At 33.7% G+C, this 22,008-nt stretch overlaps 1 protein-coding gene across 2 annotated transcripts; it reads left to right on the plus strand.

Moving 5' to 3' along the window:
* Positions 1 to 82: 82 nt before the first annotated feature.
* On the plus strand, positions 83 to 21,612 carry LOC120338738 (ephrin type-A receptor 3-like). 2 transcript variants are annotated; one of them, XM_039406671.2, is made up of 23 exons: positions 83 to 244; positions 790 to 872; positions 1,678 to 1,807; positions 2,453 to 2,522; positions 3,556 to 3,664; positions 4,542 to 4,626; positions 5,178 to 5,323; positions 5,520 to 5,755; positions 5,972 to 6,109; positions 7,154 to 7,263; positions 7,580 to 7,690; positions 8,213 to 8,436; positions 9,238 to 9,405; positions 10,002 to 10,185; positions 10,620 to 10,753; positions 11,282 to 11,405; positions 11,742 to 11,891; positions 13,496 to 13,572; positions 15,917 to 16,197; positions 16,708 to 16,903; positions 17,483 to 17,614; positions 18,315 to 18,466; positions 19,317 to 21,612. In XM_039406671.2, the coding sequence occupies exons 1-23, from the start codon at positions 178 to 180 to the stop codon at positions 19,708 to 19,710; spliced, it is 3,501 nt and encodes a 1,166-aa protein (XP_039262605.2). In that variant the 5' UTR covers positions 83 to 177; the 3' UTR covers positions 19,711 to 21,612. The 2 variants fall into 2 exon arrangements, with proteins under 2 accessions (XP_039262605.2, XP_039262606.2); XM_039406672.2 differs by lacking the exons at positions 1,678 to 1,807; positions 2,453 to 2,522 and having other exon boundaries at positions 104 to 244.
* The last annotated feature ends 396 nt before the right edge of the window (positions 21,613 to 22,008 follow it).

Here is a 22,008-nt window from a genome sequence, read left to right on the forward strand (position 1 = left end):
GTTATCAGGTATTACTTCACTTCCTCGGGATAAAAAATCTTTGTCTGATTTTTGTACATTTCTTTGAAGCCTATGTTTATCGACTGTTTCTCTCTATGCAGAGCGTAGATGTTGAGTTTTGATTTTAAATCCTTTTGATAGTTGATTATTTGGAATATAAAATGACAAGACGGAGCCATGTTAAAAAGTTGGATTTATATTTTACCTGGATTGATATTTATTTCTGGTGTTAATTCAGATCAAGGTAAGTTGATTTAATAACTTAATTTTCTTGTGAAGGTTTGCCCCAAAATATTTTTGTATAATTGAAAATTATAGCTTCATTTAATGATTCAAGTTGCTGACATTCAGACATTCGTATGTGCAATTACATGAATTATTAGGATATCATTCATTCACCACTATTCCTATAATTATTCATAGTCTGGTGAGAGTTAAGAATGACATAGGCGAAAATTGTTACCCCACGCTCACTAAAAGTTAATGTGGTACTAAACTAATATAATGTTTCCAAATTTGAAACTTAGATCATAGATACTGAGAATGCGAATTCGACTGTCAGACCAACATATGTAACAACAATGAAAACAAGGATTTGATGATATTAAGATTTCTTGTCCTAATTTAGTCATGCTCACACAAAATTTGTTGAATAGTCTACATTGAATCACATGTAATTGCCTGAGGAATAAAAATTAAAGTCATTTTTATGACCAGACTAGGAAATATCTCCAAACAACGCTACTTAATATTAATGTTTTATTTAATTTATACTTTTATATTTGACAGTAACATTGTTGACAACGGAGGGAGTGACAACCAATTTAAACTGGCGAGTTGAAAACATAAATGAACTACCTGGGTTCAATGGGGTGAGGAATTGTTGGTTACAATCACTATTTAGAATAGATGTACATATATCAGCCTATAGTCTTAAAATGTCGCCATAGAAAAAGCGAAAAGACAACTCACTGGACCTTTCTGTAGTCAAGTTGTCTCTAGTGAGTTGTCCACCAGAATCTATATTCATGCTTCGTTCCCTACATAATAGGATACTATCAGAATATAAAGACTACACAAAATAACAAAGATATACCTTTAGAACTTATCGCACAATATTGCCTAACGGTACTTCTGTTATGGTCCTAATTGCTTTTTGAATGGCCTCTGTGTAGTGGATATTTTGCTGTCATATAGAAGGCAGGTTAGAAATTGGAATGGCCGCAATTCCACTTTATGGAAGACTATTCTGGCTGCATTGCAGGAAAGAAGCTTATGTATGATCTTTTGCTAATTAGAATTTATTAATTCATTTAATTCCTTTGAGTAGTTTTCAATATTTTATGAAATTGTTACCTGGGCCCTTGAAGAGTTAGTTGTAATACAATACACAAAATAGATGTTATTGCAGAAATGCTAATATTACACAATAAGGTTTATGGATATATATATATATATTTACGAAAAAATTGATTCAGTGATGATTAATGAACCTGTATAATTAAGTACAATGGATGGGCAAATTTATCATATTTTATGTTTTGTTTTACTAATCCCTACCATTTTCTGGTTATCAAATATTGCATGCAATAAAGCACTCCCTAGTCCCGGCGCTTCAGAAGTGTGTGTACTAATTTTGGCCGAGTAAAATATTATTGTTTACAAACCTTTTCACAGTGGGATGATCTCAGCATCTTATACAAGGATGAAATAGTTCGGGGATATCAAGTTTGTCAAATAAATATCGATCAAAATGTAAAAGAAAAACCTCAAACATGGCTTCTCTTACCTGGCGTTGAAATAAATGGTTTGTTTATTTGATAAAATAATCATTAGTACAATAGAATTCCTTTCAGAATTGCATATTCTGCAAACTTACAAAACTCATGATTTATTCGATGGATGATTATAAGTTTGATTGAATGAGATATATTATGATCATAATTTCCGGTAACGAAATTGATATCCCCTTATTCAATAAAGGTTCTAAATTGGCATTCATTTAGATAATATTATTTGCTTTATATAATTCCGTGTTTAGAAACATTTTAAAGCAATCAAATTTAGTCTTCAACCGTGATCAAGTATCATCATATTTATTATAATAATAACAAATCAAAGATTTATGATAAATTTAATTTGAAAAAATTGGAAATTATTATTTTATACGTTGAATTAATGTTAATCATTGTTTGATATTAGCAAGCACAATGAAGCCTAGTTAATTTAATGCTGTTACCGTAATATATCATCATATAATACAATATATCATATGTCGACATACAGTAATTAGTAATACAGTATAATTTAGAAGCTAGTTTATTAGGTACTTATTCCCAATATTACATACTATTGAGATGTCTTGTCAATATGAATCCATTATAAATCGGGTCTTCATGTAAATCATTAAATTAACAGACTAGATAGATAGTATTTTATTTTATATTTTTAGCGGCACCAAGAATATTCATTGAAATGAATTTTACTATGAGAGAATGCAGTGATTTAGAAAAGACATGCAGGTGAGACTGATGCGTATCAGGTGTTTTTTAACTTTGCACCTGCTCTCTTAATTACCATGTTCGGGATAGGCTAACTGTAATTAGGCTTGACGCGATGCGTTGCCACACTACCAAGCCAAGCTATAATATGAATATACATACAAGTTACATTTTGACAAATTGTGAAAAGTGTGCATTGGTAAAAATCACGAATCCGTATACTATTGGCTATAGTCCAGTATGCTGTAGATAAAACAGGTAACTGTTTTGTGAAATTTACCTTTTTTATGATTACTGTATGAATTTGTTAGGAGGTTGTCTGTTCAGATTATAAATATATTGTCAATTGGAATAACTAGAATTCTAAAAAACAAACGTGACTATGACTAGCAGATGTGAGCATATTATGTAATTTCATCCTAATGAGCTATTCTCATAATGTGTGTTTGAATTTCAAATATGGCCTTTGTTTAAAATCTATTATGTAAATAAACACGCTCATTTAGATAGATTGAAGTGAGACAATTTAATTAGTTCTGTAACTTCTGTCTGTCTCTGTATAACTACCAACATATGTGTATTCTTTTGAATCTGAAAGGGTAATATTTTAAGCTCCTAATACTACGGATTTAACCTACAATTTTTTATGTATATTACATCATGGTATTTTGTGAATTTTTTTTTTTATTACTCGACTTGACTCATTATTACTCCACCATATTTTATCAGAAAGTTTTTTTAAAACTTTTTATTGCTAAGTCTATAATGATTCATTCAAAATATTCATTATTGGAGAAAATCATATTTTTAATAAATCAAATTTTACAAAGTTAAGTTACTGTATAGTGTATATTGATATATGTAGATTTTCTGTATGTTTTGCAATTTCTCTTTAAAAAATTCAAATTTGATATCTGTAATTACACCAACTTTATATGTCTAAATGTTTGATATTTATTTTAATAAAGGCAAAATGTCTTCATATCCTCCAGTTTTAGTACAGAACAGACTATTCCAGGTGTTTATGATAATATTGTTCTACATTTGTTTTCAGAGAAACATTCTCTGTTTATTACCGGTTGACTGAAGGAAATTTGCAGAGTGAATCTGATTATAAGTTTGAACCTCTTGATTATAAAAAGATTGACACAGTTGCTGCTGAGGTTTGTATTATAACATTGTCTATAACAGGGGTGTGCAACTTTTAATACAGGAGGGCTCGATAGAAATAACCTGGTGAAACCGCGGGTCGCACCTTTTTAACATAGGCTTTTTAGTAGTTGCAGGCACAAAAATTTTGGTTATTTATCTTATGTCATGTGTTGTTCTCTTCACATAAGCTAGCTGTTATTAAAGCATGTAACGTCATATGCGTAGATAATAAATTGGGCTCAGGTATAGGCTTTGCAATTACTTGCATCACTTACCAGATTAAACTGAAATAAAAACTCATTTCATGAGCCGCATACCATTCGAAATTTGCACTTCACTGCGGGCCACACAATTTTTCTTTGTGGGTCGCATTTGGCCCGCGGGCCGCAGGTTTCACCACCCTACAAAATCCTTCATGGTTTTTGTGAAGTAAAATTAATTTTTCCTGTCATTATTCATGCAACTAGTTTTTCTGCGACGATTCATTTCATGATATTTTGTCTCTAAACAAAATTGAATATTCAAATACATTAAAAATTGATAAGATTCGATATAGCACATTCTAGGAAGAATTTAAAATATTTTCATTCACTAATGTATCATTCATTTTAAGCATTTGTTTACCGGTGGTCAGACAAAAATCACTTCATGATGGCACAATAAAAATATTAAAAATTATTTGAAACTACCGGTATGTTTATCTAAACTATTCTGCACTATTAAATTCAACTTCAATCAATTAACAATAGTTTGCATTTTTTTTTTGTCAAACATGACCCAATTTATAACCTGTTCCATATTTGAAAATAATATTTCAGAATAGTTGGTCAATCTGTTCTATCAGCCCTATCTAAACCCTTTTTATTTTTTGTTTTTCTGTTCTTTCAGGTGCGATTTTCCACAGCCTCATGGAATTCGTTGATCAACAGTGAGACAGTCAGCATCAGCCTGAAAAATTCTACCAAAAACACAGGTATTTGATATGACATATAGTTAGGTGGAAGACAGTAAATATGAGTAGAGTTCATATTGCAGCATCTCCAAATGTTTCACTGACTTCAATTCCAAGTGGACAGTTTGTGATCATCACGACTGGCGAATATAGGTTGAGGGTTCTTTGATTCCATTTTAAATTATGCAGGAGTCCAGTTTAAAATCCAGTTACCAGACTCATTTTCAAAAGTTCAAAAAATATGAATAATGATAAAAGCGTCATAGTGTTGATATGTGTATTAGAACTCTATACACTAATGCAGGTTCTTTTATCATACTGCAATACTTTCAGCGAAATTCAGTATGTTGAGTCGTTTGAGAATTCAATAAATTTTAATTTCCTTCAATTGAATAATTGTTTCTTTTTGCAGTGCAATTGAAGTAATATGTATTTATATTCCAAGAAAGTGCTACCAAGTTTTGTAACCCTTGGATATTTGCTATGTATGGTTCAAATCACCATACCTACATCTACGATATTATTCAAGTCTTGCATTCAACATTTTCAAACTATTTTTCTCACAATTTCAGCACTTCATATAGCAATAATGGATGCAGGTGCCTGTATATCATTGATGGGAGTCCGAATCTATCATAAAGTTTGCAGAAGAACAACTGCTGGTTTTGCATATTTTCGAGAAACAAAAACTGGCATCAGTGATACTTCTCTTGTACCTGTGAGTACATGATGACTTTTACAGAATTCATACATTTAATTTTGCCAAAATAGGGGTTAATATGTAGTTGTGTGGTAAATATCCAGATTTTTATTTCTTATTTAGACAATCAAATGTAGTCTGCCACAGGCTAAATCAGTAGGTGATGGCCATGACTAATTCTGTCTGGGTGTTATTGTTATTTCCATGTATACAGGTCACTGGAAGATGTGTTTCAAATTCAATTTATCCTGAACCTGGCTTGCCATTACCTGACATTGTTTTGCCTTCTGCGACCCTTGAACCTGTTTCAGATGATCTGATTGGTCCACTGTATCATTGTACCAGCTCTGGTGATTGGCAAGTTCAAACCGGATCATGCCAGTGTAAACCAGGTTATCAACCAGATTTATCTAAAACAAAATGTGAGCCTTGTACAAGTGGAATGCACAAGTATGTAACATATTAATATTTTCAAATGAAAACTTTTCTTTCAAATTATTATAAAATCAGGAAAACTATTCACAATTGTGAATGCAATGAATTATAGTGATATTCGGCAGAATTTTTTTTCACAAAGAATTCTGACTTTGTAACATTGATTTACATACACGCTTTCTGATTTAGGACGAGTGATGAAGTGGATAATGCAATATTTCCCATTTTCAGGCCATTGATAGGGAATCACAACTGTACAATATGTCCTGTCCATTCAAACACAGCAAAACAAGGAGAAATGACTTGCCAGTGTGATTCAGGTTATTTTACAGTGGAACTTGACGAGGAAAAGGTCGAAGATGAACCAAGGTATCTTCATTATTCATTGCCACGGGGTGATGGATTATATGCAACAGTCCCAAGTCAAATTTTCTCAACTGAATTCACCAGAATACTATAATATTGAACAGCATCACCTCTTCATATCATATCAATCCCCGTATTTGTCAACTAGGACTCCAATATACCGTAAGTGGGTTCGCTGTTTGGTTACAACTCTCTCCACTATTAAGTCCATGCATCTGAAAAAAAGAACTGGTTAGCTAATCCCATACCCAAAATTGACTGGCAACCGTACCACAGAGGCTTTTTACACCATATGCCTAAGCCGTTTTTTGCCTTTCCTCTCCCCCAGGGTGAATATGGAAACTCTATCCTATCCTTTGCATTTTCGCCTTCTAAGGAAGTCGTCATGACAATGAACTTATTAGAGGAATCCATAACTTCTTTTTGTTGTGCTGTAATATAGTGTTGCCATCAGCGATCCATAGTAACTTGGTTGCGTTCATTTTTGTGCAAGCGTTTTGCCTGATAATTGCCAATTAATTGAATAATAACCAATAATTGGTTTGATTGAAACTGAAATAAACTGCTTTTATCAGTAAATAATTATAACGAATTCTTTCAAATATGTCAAGCGTAAATCTATGAAATGCAGATGTTTGTCATACCACACATGTTACATGCCATGTCATCCGCTGTAAGAACATGTTCAACACATTGCAGACATATTCTGCATGTTCAGTAAATTGAATTCGAGGGAAATTGCTTTCAAATGGCTAGGATAGCAATGATAGGAAGAATAGTAATGTTACTTTCAAGTTAAAAAATCAGGGTTTACTTTAAAGTTTGTAATATTAAAATTCTTTGCAAATTGAAATACTCAGAAAGGATCGGAATGTAGCTCAAATATTAAAGTGTTCTACTTATCATGTTTCCATGTACAATATTTGCATTAAAAAGAATACTATTCATTCTATCCTAATATATCGTTTCTTAGGTATCGGATTATATAATACCTGTTGCTTTTACTATTATTAATATACTTATAAAACTCATTTTATTTCTGCACAGTCTATTACTTCCAAGCATCACACTAAGTGCAAAAGAATGTGATTTATGTTCAAAGTTACCATTTTCACCAAATAATTTGAAAATACATCAACGGGATCCAAACAATCCAGGTATTTTTATAAATTCCTTTTTAACGAAACTATTATACTCAACAAGGCTCTGTACTATAATAAAGCAATAGATTAATCAGAATCATGATAATTTTACTGGTTAGGCACCCGCTTTGTATGGACATTAGTTATAAATAGATCACTGATTTATGCAATATAAACGTAGCCAGGTTGTCTCAGACGTATGCACGGAGTACCAGCTGTACAGGCATTATTTGTTTAGATGCCAATCAAACAAATAATTATGAGCCATTTTTCTTTTGTTTGAATTGACTATCAGCAAATTCTTAGAAATTTTTTTTTTAATCATTGTCAGGTTCCATTGAAGTTTCATGGAAGGCCCCAACAAATGATGGAGGATGTTACAATGTACAGTACTGTGTGTTATGTCAATTCAACTCAATGCAGCAAAACAATTCAGCTGAAGGTTTGATTATTTACACCATTTTTTCTGTAAACAATAACAATGATCTTGTAATTGTGAAAGTTGCATTCTTCATCAAATAGTTTTTATCTGTAATTAGTAAATCGGTCAATTTAACATTTCATGAATAATTCCCAACCTAAGATAAGAACCCATCAGTGGTTGAAGTTATCACTGGCCGGATGACAAGGAAGGTTAAAATTTCGGGTTCAAATCTCATGCCCCCCACATCACACAGGGTGTAATAATTTGGATAGGCAATGATGAATCAGAAAAATTTCGGCTTTTTCCGGTAGCTGTATGCAGAGCCCTTCTTAGAGGCATGGTAAAAAGATCAGCTGATTCCTAATCGCCATGCAGCAATCAGCTAACTGTTGTTTTTGATGATTAGTGTCCTTTTGACATTAGAAATGAAATGAACTGTATTACACGGACAAGCATTACATTAGCATTCTTTGTATATAGCATATTTCAGAATTCTGCTACAGGTGAATATAATGAATTAAAATTAATTTTCTTTTCCAGCTCTTGATTGCGATCATCTCAACTTCCATTCTTCACAATGTTATATTAACAATCTCAAGGTCACGACAACTGGACTTAGAGGTCACACATCCTACAATTTCACTGTGGTCTCCTTCACTCTCGCCACAAAACAAAAGTTTCCAAATTTGATAGAAAATTTTTATGAAAACCAAAAAAGTAAAAGAGCAAATACATCTAACAGAATTGTTCATATAGACACACAGGTTGGTAGATATATTCATGTTCCAATTTATTTTTAGTGTTATTGATCCATTCTTATCCTGGATGTTTATGTTTAAATGTACAATTCAATTCGTTTATTATGCCATTATTCTCTGGAGGTATGTGTACCAATATGGAGGTGACTAATTTTGTTCGCCTACTTTACATCAAATTGTGTAAATGTACTGAAACCTATGGGCAGTATTCACTTGGCTAACACAGACGGTCCCCGGACTCATAATACAACTAAAATGAGAAAAATCGGAATAAAATTAGGGCCTAACCCTAACCTGGTACACGCACTACAGGAGTACCGCCATACCAACACAAATAAATCAATAAACATGGGCAAACACAAAAATAGCACAGTATTTATAAATATCACGGTAAAATATCGGCGAAATAACTGCTAATATGAAATGAGTTCAACACAAATATGCAAATATTTACAGTTTCGGCAATTGACATACTTATTTCACCCTGTCCTCATAGTTTTAGAATTATTACTGGAAAGATATATGTAATATTCAAAAATAGATGTCGGAAGATGCCTGTAGAAAACTAAAAGAACCCAATCGGAAACTGTTACCACAATTGGCCTTTTAAGTTAGTAAATAGCAATCCAAAATAGAATACTTCAAACTGATTAAGTATATACATGAAATAGATAAGATCATTTATTTTTACTCAATCAAGATAAATTATCTTATAGCTATCATCTCTATGCTTAGCAAAAACCAATCGAACCATAGTTAGAGAAGCACCATATTTTTCATATTGAACAATACACATTCACATTTTAGAAACTGCATTCCTTGCTTGATTCCTCATCAAGTTCGATAGTTTATAAGACAGGCGATACACTGCCATCCAGTGTTCAAAATCCAATGATTACGATGGAAAACCAAACTGCAGTTGCATTGAAATGGAATGAACCAAAATATCCAAACGGTGTTATTCTCTTTTATAAGGTAAGTCTTGGATCTTTAATTAACTGTCTGTAGTTGAGGATTTTTATTGTAAAAAATTGTTAAATTAATTGTTTTGAGGAAACTTCGAGTTTTTTTGACAGTTGGTGCTTCGTACTAAGCCTAATTAATTGTGTTGGACTTTTTAATACGTACTCAATAACACAGGAAGGTTTTACTGCTTATTTCACAACATGGTTGACCGCAGGATTGCGATGCCTTATTCTTATTTCCACTCATTATCTAGGTTGCTTATACATATAAGTGGAGTGAAATAAGGGGATTTTTAATTTGTAACTAGTTAAATATTCAGAAATTATGTTTTTCAATTTATGTTTTGATTATTTTGAATGCACTCATTTTACAACAAAATTCAGCTATATGGCAATTTTTTCTGTCTAAAATTTGAATCATAACTCTTTTTTATCAGTTGGAGTTATGTAAAACAACCACCTATGCTTCCTATATGCCTTTGTGTTGATGGAGATGCATGTGTATAATGCTGGGATGCAATTGTACGACATAAAATAAATAAACTCTCTCTCTCTCTCATTTGTTTGTTAAACTGACAATAAACGTAACCATCTATTTTACTTTAGGTCAAATATGCACTTGTTAATGAAATCAAAGATTCTTCTGAGAAGCCATCTAATGTTCCAGCTCAATTTGTTTCACATAAATATACTTGGGAATATATCATCGTCAATGAAACATATGTTTTACTCACCGATTTATATCCGGGATCAATCTATGAGATCATAATCACTGTTCATAATTCTGCTGGTTAGTTTTTCATGTACAACGTTTGATGCTGTCGTAGTGTGTGTACCCGGTTACAGTTAGGCCATAATGTGGTTCACCATATTATTGACACATCTTGCTGGCTTTACTCTCCCATGGAATGAAAACAACATCCCACTTGAAACAAAGTTCTATTCAAGTAGCAACTACCTCAATATCCTGGATCAACCAACAAGTTTTTTATCACTGTTTATAATTCGCCGGGTTAGTTGATGCTAGTGGTCAACTTTTTTTATTTATTTTTTTGCGCACGTGATGACCTTGTCAAAGTATTGGACTTTACTATATCTGGCACAAGATCTAAATCTTTGTTTTAAAATCTCATCTCACCAAGGGTGTATTGAATTGGATAGGTAATGCCAAAAGATTCCATTGCTTCCAGAATAAAAATATAAAATATTATTCAACTATTACAGGATCAGACAACGGGAGCAATCCACTTCTTGCTTACACAGTTTCATTTGATGATTCAGCGAATAATCAACCAACAAACACTGGAAACTTTCCTTATTTAATCGCAACTATTGTCATTGCTGCATTGGTTTTCATAGTAAGCCTTGTTTGTCCTTTTTTTTTAGCTTCTTTAACTATGTACTAATGTATTATTAGCTTTTCTATTTATTTTCTGTACATGTCAAGTAGAATCGAGTGTGTCTTGTTGATACATGATTATTTCATGACAATATTTGTGAAAACAATTTGAATACTGGGGCGCTATTGTGCTATTTTTTATGGAAAATTTTTGATTTTTAAATCAGCATCAGCAAATATTTTAATCCATGCAGCTGTATCTGCTGATTCTTGCTATAAGATGTTGAATATGGGAATAGGAATATGTTTTTATGCCTGATCTTCAGACATATATTCACATAAAAATTCCTTATAATCAATAATTTTACCCTAATACATATTTTATGCAATATATGTACTTTTATGTTTGTTTTATCAAGCCATGGTATCGCAAGTTTTAAAAAAGTCCATTGGGCATTGACCATTTTTGCAAAGTTACATCAATCAAGATATATTTATTGAAATTGGGCACGGATTCTCGTAATCATTATTCAAATTACTTATTCAGATTTGTCTCATTTTAATACTTCAATGGAAATGTCGATCAAATAACAGGAAACATGAAAACAAGAACGGATTTACTGAGCAACAAACTGAATTCAGACCTTACAATTCACATCATGAAGCAATGGGTAAGGCTGTAGTTTGTGGGCTCAGGAAAAAATTTCAAAAAATAAGAGCGATATTATGAACTGAGAACAATTATTAAAAATAAATATGTGTGATACATCTAAAGGTAGAGGTTCCTACAAAAATGACGGGCCATATAACCAACTTCAGACATGTAGCTAAGCCACTCAAAAAAAGTTTTTACACAGACTCAGCCTTAGAGTATTGAAGGCACCGGGCAAAAGGCGATAGATTTAATGCACTGACAAGACAAGAGCCTGTTGCGCACCCCTGTTCTAAAGCAAATAACTATTCCTAAGCAAACTATTTGATATTCAAAAATGTTTTTTCTGTTGCAGACCAACGTACATACATAGATCCATACTCCATAGATGCTATATCACCTCATAGATTTCTATGCGAGACATCAGTAGAATCAATATCATGTGGACAAGTTATCGGCTGCGGAGAATTTGGTGAAGTTTATAAAGGAACTCTTGCAACTATTGGTGAGAAAATTTCAAACAAATTTATAAAGTTCAAGAACTTATATATCCGATTTCTTAAAATCCTGCTGAATTATCTTTTAGTAGGAGGTAGTAGTGAAACGAGAAGTTTTGCTTCATCACGCTCATCTGAGCATGACGTTACAAAGTTAAAATGACTAATTCAGTCACTTCTTTCCTTGTTGACTCTCACTATATTCATATTCTCTAAGTTGGATTCATTCAGCAAGTCACGATGATATAATCTAATTATTATTTTGCGATTTTTTTCATTATCTGCTTCTCAACTCAGCAAACTAGGTGTCGCTGACAAGATGACTTTGGCAATCTTTCGCGCCCCCGTCAATTGCGGAAATATTGTATATCTGTTTTTTAAATTAACCTTTTATTATATTTTTTCAATTGTGTCATTACTAGGGCTGGGAATTTCTGGGAAAACACTTTAACCGTTAACCGGGTAAAATTAACCGGTTAACCGCCGCGTGACGTTTGAAGTAATAATTTATAATTTCAGCTTGTTACGTCACAATGCTTATGAAGCAATTTTTGCGTGTTCTTATCCCGGTATCGCTTATTAAAATTATTCACGAATCAAGATTGTTTCATGATTGCTCTTCTGTAAGAGATAGGCAGCGTGGTTCGGGCGTGTGGAAGTATTTTAGAAAACCTGATTCCGTTGTTAAACGTCATTTATGTGACAAATTATCAGTGTTCGATGTGCAAATTTTACTTCGAGATATATATCACATAAAGAAAAACGGCATCAACTGCGCACTTGTTGTATGACATTGAATATCCGATTTTGCAATGAAATTGTGAACAATATATTTCGAAATCGACCGAAAACTGATTCTGAATTCATCATTGTCAAATTTTCATAATCAGCAATCTTGGTCCTTACATTATTGGTCCTTACATTATCCACATTTATTGAGTCCTTACACACACAGTTAGTAATATTCTTTTGAATTAAATGCCACAAGAGATAAACTTGCGATGACGTAATCATATTTGAAGAAATTGTACGGTATGAAGATGATTTGTACGTGAGATGTCAGTTAACGGTTAAAATAAATCGTAACCGTTAACCATATGAAATCGGTTAACCGGTTAACCATTCCCAGCCCTAGTCATTACAATATTTCATGCACGACTAAATAAATATCTGAATCTATTGTTGTAATTCATTGCTTCGTTATTCTTTGCAACTAGACCACTCAATAACCCTTGAGATTTATAATGAGTAGTTCAAGTAAACTTCGATTTTCCTTAATTAATCAATGAAGTGTTAGAATAGGAAAAGCAATAATTGAAGTTGCTATTAATTACATGGATATAATTGGCAGATTTATAATGAGTAGTTCAAGTAAACTTCGATTTTCCTTAATTAATCAATGAAGTGTTAAAATAGGAAAAGCAATAATTGAAGTTGCTATTAATTACATGGATATAATTGGCAGTGAGTAATTTGACTGTGTGTCACACTTGACATACCTGATAAAACTATTGGAGAGAATTTGATATCTGAAACAGTTCATGTGAGCTGTTTAAATTTTAAAGTACAGTCATTTATAATTTGTGATAATAATTTAATGTTATTGTTTCAGATTTGAAAACAGGACAAGAAACCACAATAGATGTTGCAGTGAAACAACTGAGAGATCAATGTGAACCACAAGAACAGGTTCGTTTAAATTATATACTGCACAAGAAGTAGGATAGGATAGGATTTACATATTTATCCCTGGGGAGAAGAAAGCCGATAAGACGGCTTATCCATATGGCAAACCCTGGCCTGTCGTCCGGTTACCATTCCAAGTCGGGTATGGGATTAGTTATATTGTTTGTTTTCGGAAGCATGGACTTGGTGGTGGAGGAAGCCGTAACCGACCAGCGGTTACGTGAACCACCCAACGACGGCGAGGAGTCCAGCAATCCTCTCGCACATAACCATCCCTGCATGGGATTCAGACCTGCGAACACACGCAGAGAAATTAGAGGTGCGGTGGCGAGCGTATTCCTAACGCTTAGCCCGTTGAGCCACACCGCCGCGCATGCTGACCAAAAACAAATGACTAAATGATGCTTGCATGGAAACTTCTGTTTTACCATTCAAGTTGAAGTTTTGTGCCTCCATCTATAAAATGTGTTATGCTTGTGTGCAAAAATCTTGAGTAATTATATGATGTGATACTGCTTAAAAGCACATACTTATGTGATATAGCGCAGGTGCCTTCATATATGTATATATGCAGATTAGTATGGGTGTGCAGTGGCGCAGCCAGGGGGGGTTCCCCGAACCCCCCTCCCCCTTTTAAATTTTTTTGAAAACAGAAAAAGTCGCCGATAACGCGTGCAATTGTTTTCTGCTAAAATCGCCTTATGTTTTCATGAAGGCGGAGTGTTATTTAGGCCGTAAACGCCTTCTCGTTGGTATTTATTCTCTCTAAATCACAAATTTGTGCCACGGGAACAATTATAATTATTTTATTTTTGTACTCGCACGGAATTGGGAAAACTGAAAAAGCGTGCAATTGCCTTCTGCTAAAATCGCCGATTGTTTTCATCAGTGTGTTATTTAGGCCGTAAACGCCTTTACGTCGGTATTTATTCTCTCCAAATCACAAATTTGTGCCACGATAAACATGATGATTATTTTTGTACTTTGCAAGGAATTGTGAATTCGGTGAGAGTTATTATACGTTCATCGGCGGCGAGGTTCTAAAGACAAACGAAGGAGTAAACCCGAAAATCGACAATACTGAAATACTGAAAACAAAACCGTAAACAATAGGCTATAAGATTTGTTGAGTCCCGCGACAGTCTAAAAACGCTTTTCTAGTCTAAAAACGCTTTTGAAAATCGCAAAATTTCGTGTGCCCACGGCACACATTATGTTTCCTCGCTGTTTAGGAACATACCGCCATTAAAATCGAAACACGGTTAATTGTGGGTGGGATCCATTACTTTAAAATTGTTGTCGAAAATTTTAGTGTTATCATTAAACAAGGTTGAAAACGCAATTTTTTCCGTTAGTGATGATATATAAGACAATTAATCTGAAGTATATCCATCAATTTTCATTCTACTGAAATAAATTTTACTCCATGAGAATTTACAGCAGATTTACGAATTTTTCGAAAGCTTTTATCTTTAAAAATAATCGGAGTGGCAGCATTGCGATTGAACGGAGTCAATGTTACAAGCACATCTCAAATTTGTCGAATTTGCAAAATAGAAAAAATACGGATCAAAACAATATATAATAGGGCAGTTTACCACACATTTTTATGCGGAATTCCGTGGTGTTTTAGAGTGGCTCTTGTTTTGTCGGCGCAACCGCAGGTTAAATTGAAGACAATTAAAATAATAAAGCAGGACATTTTAAATATGCCCTTATCTGTCATGGGTTTACCTTGCACAAGAGAAATATCATTTTTCGTTTCGAAAAGTCTGCTCTTTTAACAAGTGACGTAATCGCGGCGACTGTCCGGCGTGAATTTCGAGGCGGTGAATTTGTATTTTTGATTTACTGGTATACTTATATCTATTTTCATTATATGAAGTAAAACTGTACTAAACGTGATTTTATATCAGATATCGAGATTTTACTAACGGCGATAACGAGGTCACAAGATTGCAAAAATACGTATCAAAATTAAATATATCGGGCAGCTTATCTCATTGTTTTATGTCCACGGCAGTAATGTTTTTATTTTGACGTAGAAAGTCGAGACCGCGAGTTGCGTTGGGGACAATCAAATTGATATATACGTAAGGACATTTTAGAATCTCGTAGTTGTCATGAATTGAATATTTTACGCGACAGAAGCTGAAAAGGCGGCTCTATTGACGAGCGCATGATAGCGGTGACTGTTACAGACGGCATTAGTAATTTCCGATTTTGAAACCCCCCCTTTCAAAAATCCTGGCTGCGCGCCTGTGGGTGTGTGTGTGTGACTTGAAAGTGTGAGTGATATTTTCCTGTAATATGCTTAATATTTAATGGTTGATTATATATTTTTCAGATAAACTTTCTCCGTGAAGCAATGTCGCTTGAAAAATTTCGTCATCCGAATATTGTACACTTGGAGGCAGTAGTGACCCAAAGTCGTCCCTTTTTCATCGTTACTGAGTTGATGGACCATGGTAGTTTACACGGCTTCTTAACAAGCATCAAAGAAAAGACGATGTCCAAGTCTAATGGTCATGATTGGAGTCTCCCTATTTCACACCGTAAAATAGCAGAAATGTTGAAAGGTGTTGCAAGCGGAATGGAATACTTGAGTGGAAGAGGATTTGTTCATAGGTGAGATGTTGATCATTGTATCATTTTAGTATTTTTTGCAGTAATGTATGCTGTGTATGATTGGAAAATTTATATTAATTTTTAAATTTACTTGATTAATGCTGGTTTTCATGGCATGGCCAGGTACTGCCGTTCTCGTAGTAATATACCCCCTGCCCATAGGCTTCCACTTCTTCACACAACTTGATACAAAGTAAGCAAACAAAATTATTTACCTCCATATTGGTGCACATACTTCTGGATTGCCATGGTTAGACTTAAATGAAAATTAGAAAGTTGTAAAAAATTCTGAATTGCTATGAAAAAACTGCAAACTGTGATAAACTGTTTTGTTAAATAGGAGAACTGAACTGCTATAAATAAAAGTAGGGAATTTAAAAAAAAATTGTGATTTTAGATAAAAGAAAATCATTGTTTTATCCAATGATTATTACTTTCCAGATCGTGATTCATGTGAAATTATAAACAGTCCAAAATTTTTAATATAATCATGTTATCTCAATAATTTAGAGATCTTGCGGCGAGAAATGTTCTCATCAATTCAGACCTTGTGTGTAAGGTTGCTGATTTTGGCCTGATGAGGGAGGTAGAGAATAATGATTCTGAAAGTGGGAGTAATGGAAGTGGAACATACACAACTCGGGGAGGAAAAATTGCAATCAAATGGACTGCCCCTGAAGCTGTGGCGTTTCGTACATTCACCCAGGTAAATATGAACATAATTAATTTGTGTATATATAGAGTGTTCTTGATGTTGTCGGACCAGTCGTCGTCAAATTTTTAATACTTATGGATGAATGAGGAGCCTATTACTACTTTTGTTTCAAATTCCATATGTCCTTTGTGACTCGCAATTTCTTTTTATGAAACAAACTCATTCTATGATTGTTTTGTTTTGATAATTTGGTCTGGTTTCAAGTGATTTTTTTTAGATAAGAGCATGTTCAATATAGTAGTGTACAGTTATTTTTATAGGCGTTAGAAATACGCACGCCACCGCAATCCAATGCAAGGATAATTATGTGCGAGGGGATTGCTGGAGTCCTCGCCGTTGTATGGTGGGTGGTTCACATGACTACTGGCCTGTTACTGATTCCTCCATCATCAAGTCCATGTTTCCGAAAACAAAATAAATGTCCAATTAATCCCATACACAACAAAGATTTGTAACTGGACTTCAGGGCCGTGGTTCACTATATGATTAAGTCGTCCTATCGGCTTTTTTCTTCCACTAGCATGCTTATGAAGCAATTCTTTCTTGAATCCTTAACATTTTTCTTTCTAGTTCTCGGATGTTTGGAGCTTCGGCATCCTTATGTGGGAGGCATCAAGTTTTGGTGAATCACCGTACTGGGATATGACAAACCATGAAGTTATTAAAGTTGTCAATGATGGAATGAGATTGCCTGCTCCAGAAGTATGATAAGTATAGTGTGTGAAGATATCAGTGAACTGTGATTGATCTTAGCATTTTCTGAGTATGACACTCAATTCGATGAAAGATAACAATAAATAATGTAAAAATGTGTGGGACAAATTTTGGTAAATTATGAAGCTAAATTTGGTTGAACGAGTAAGACTGGGAAGAACACTATTTTTTGATTTAAGCAGCTGGATAGTGTGTATTCATATAGTTTCAAAACAAACCAGAGACCGAGAGAAATCTTTAATATGTGAGCCCTAGTACTCACCCCACAAATATTGTTCTACCACAGGTTAAATATAATTCTAGCTAGAATACCATAAAAAGGACAGGTGTTGGGGAAACATTCGAGAAATTTTGACCCTAATATCATTGAGAACACTCCAAATTTAGTCTGTGACTCCACAGCCCTGGCAGCGCTCCAGAAGTGTGTGTACCAATATGGAGGTAACTAATTTTGTTCGCCTACTTTACATCAAGTTGTGTAAGGAGACTAAAACCTATGAGCATATGGGGGTATATTCACTTGGCTATCACAGACAATCCCCGAACTCGTAATAGAACCAAAATAAGGAAAATCGGAATAAAATCATGGCCCAACCCTCACCTGTTACATACACTACGGGAGTACGGACTTGACTATAACTTACCATTTTCTTGTACCAACCATATATTTATCTCGTCTTTCATTCAGAAATGTCCGTCGGTTTTCCATCAACTAATGTTAGAATGTTGGCAGAGAGATCATCATAAACGTCCAACATTTACAAAAATTCTCACTAGATTCAATGAAATGCTTTCTGATCTGGAATCATTAGAAGTTCCAGCCAGTCCTGCAAGTTGTGGGTGAGTTGGAATAAGTACAATTTATATAAAAATATAACACATCTATAAATGGCCACAGGTGGGTGTCAGCCAACTTCGCTGTTTACTTAGGGCTTTCATTCAAAATGGATATCAACTAAAGAAGAATGGGATTTGCATATTTTTTTATTATAGGGTGGGGGGGGGGGGTGGTTGGGACAGGTTCGGGGTCGGGAGGCTTAATCCTATGGTGAACTACGGCCTCTTGTCTGGTTACCAGTCCACGCCGGGTATTGGATCAGTTAGCCAGTTATTTGTTTCAGTTGCATTGACTTAATGACTTATGTGAACTATTCTACGGCAGCAAAGTGTCCGGCAATCATCTCGCATTTAATTATTCCCCACAGGATTCGAACCTGCAAACCCACGCAGATGCGCCTCATCGCCAAGACAACTAAAATGTTACAAGGGTCAGAAAACATCATGTGGGCAGTATATAGAAGGTTGCTGATTTGATAATAAGGTGATCATGTGAACTTGAGGGATATGAGGGAAGTTGTAACTTTGTAAAGTGAATGCCCTGTCACATGGAAGAGGTTACATAATTGCTTACACCTAGTAGTCTAATAGCAGTCCGTGTGGCCCATTAATTTTTTCATGCAATGGAAAAACTACAAGAGAAAAAATTTAGAATTAGCAAAAACAGCATCATCATTTATTGCTACTACATTTGAAGTTTAACTAAATTTATTAACAACTCTAGTAATTTTTAATAATTTATGGCCCACCTGAAAATGTTTCTGTGCCCCAGAAGTGAGCCATGGCCCACTTGAGAACCGATGGTGTAGAACTATTTTAAATTATCTATTCAAGACATTACTATCTATTCTAGGATGCAAGAAATGTTTTTCGGCGAAAATGAAGACGTTACAATAGTAGATGTTAATGATCCACCTACTGAAACTAATAATGATGATGACGATGCCGCTCAAATCTCTGATAATGAAGACCAAGAAGCAGAACCTTTGTTAACCACAGTTATGGTGGATAGACACAATGTACAATATGGACCAGCCAATCAGGAGCCACGAAACAATTTCAAATCAACCAATGAGGATGAAGAAGGAACAGGGTCAGAGGTCAGCTCATGCACAAGTACAATATGTGCGAGTGAAATAACAGTCTGTGCAGCAAACGGTGTCGCAGTTTATGTTCCATTAGTACGATCAGATTCTGATGAAATTAGACCGAGTACACCTAGTGGATATTACCCCATTCAAGCATAATTTATATATCACAAAAAAAAATTGATTATTCTTTTATTACATCGGTTGCACAGTGTTTTTAAATTACTTAAATCATAGTAAATTCTTATATTTACATGTAAGCATCCTATTATGAACCATGTGATATTCTCCACTTTGAAATCTCAGTCAGTTTGATCCAATAATTATTCGACTTCATTTTACATTTAATGCCTGGTAGGGCAAACCAAAAAGCTTTGGTTTAAAATGTAATACTGCAGACAATTTTAAAAATTCATTTTTTTTCTAAATATGAATGATGTAAAAATTTTAGTAGTGTAATTTGCTATATTTATTAAGTATATCTTGCTTATAACTTATTTTTATATATGTTTCAATAATTATGATAATCCAAACAGTTTATAGAAGAATTCCTGAAAAAATTTTCTGTCCCTAGTAGCCGATCAAGATTGAGATTGAGCAAATTTATGTAAATTCACTTTTCGAGGGTGAAACTCAACCAAAATATGGTTTTTGAAATCTCGCATTTTTACCCCATTTTCTCAATTCCTGAATAGTCATGAATAAGTGAAGAGTTGAAGCATTCAAATTTTTTTTTTTACTTATTCCCTCGGTGTCCTAAGTTTATACATTCTGAACACTCACCTTTTTCATTTAGGCTTCCATTCTTTGGTGTCTCCTTCATTATAAAATCCACAGTCTTCCTTTTCATATGCTTGAAATATTTTTCATATACATTTTTTATTATTTACCTCATATCATTCCTGTCTCTCCCTCTTCATGATGGTGTTGTTTTTTACATTTTTACCTTTTCTTCAATCATAAAATCTTGAGAAATCTTCCTCAACTTAGATATGAATTTTACAAATGATTGAATAAACTAACTTTTCAATGTTTCAAACTATAACATAGCAGATAATAATTTGACTGAAAAATGAAGTGTTTCGAATTGTATGAAATTGAAATCTGTTTTCCATGTATTCGGAATACAGGAATTTTTATATAAATGTGATTTTGGACATTTCATATTTATTTTAGTCTCAAATATCCTGTCAGCTATAATTTCACAGATTCTACAAAATTCATAAAGTTTACACACACCAATACAGAATATGCAAAAACAATAGGAGTCGTAATTTAAAATGTCCTGATTTTTATATTCAACAAGTGTTAAAACACCCCTTTTTGTAAAGTTGCATTTCATTCGTGTTTGATCAAAGCATTGTTGAATATCAACTTACCGTATATTATGTTTGTCAGATTGTGTATTTAAATATTTTTCATTAGAAACAATCAAAGGTGTTGAACAAATATGAACCCATTTGAAGATGTACGTTGGTCTTGCCAATATTTCATATCAGCATATGCTTTTTAGCCATTTCTACGTAAGGTGCTCCAGGAAATCGAACTAAAATACACTAGAAAATAATATATACCAGAGATCCAAGAGTAAAAAAATTAATGTTTCGAAATATTCAATATGTATGTCGCCCAGACAAACCTTACATAAATATATATATATACTTGTATTTATTTTCTACTAGTTTATTAACTCTTTTGAAATGGAAATGCAATAATGGAAGATTGATAGTTCTGCTGTATATACATTTTGATCTCTTTTCAATGAAACAACTCTCTAATAGTAAGTGCATGGTACGAATAAAAGTCTTCTGTATGCTTCACCAACTTTTTTCATTGATGTCCTGTATTTTTGTATTTGAAAAAATTGCACATTATATATTTTTTTTGATCACGGTGCTGTACTTTTGCCAATCACACGACTTCATTTTTTATTTTTTGTCATAATTTTATTATTTTACCAACTATTCTGAACAAGAAATTATATATTCTGTTCCCTGTTGTAGGTTTTCCGCATTTTTGATGACATTATGGATTGTAATAAAATTCAATTTCTATTCGCGATCTGCTGTGTTTCATAGTTTGGGTTCAACTAACAGTCAACTCAAAGAGTCATTACATTATCTTGCTAAAGGCAGTTATCGAGTTGAAAAATTTCCCTTCTCGCATTGTGTCCATGGCTTTGACAGACGCTGTGTTGAACAGAAGCTTGCGGATTGTCAGGATTCATTTTGAGATAGTTTAATACACAAACAGGATAAAGATGTAAAATCCTATCCTAAATGTCAAGCGCACCAGGCAGAAAGGGTAAATTTCTTGAATTTGCTTCCGTTGTTTATGTAAGTCTTGCTCCTTAAAAGAGTTTATTTATACTGTAGTGAGTGTAGATCAATTTGTTTGTTTTGATGGTAGTACTCTGCACGTACGATTCGCATTGCACGTATTCACAAGGACGGCCCG

The sequence above is a fragment of the Styela clava genome, chromosome 9 (genome assembly GCF_964204865.1).
Source record: "Styela clava chromosome 9, kaStyClav1.hap1.2, whole genome shotgun sequence".
In the NCBI taxonomy this organism is placed as follows: Eukaryota; Metazoa; Chordata; class Ascidiacea; order Stolidobranchia; family Styelidae; genus Styela; species Styela clava.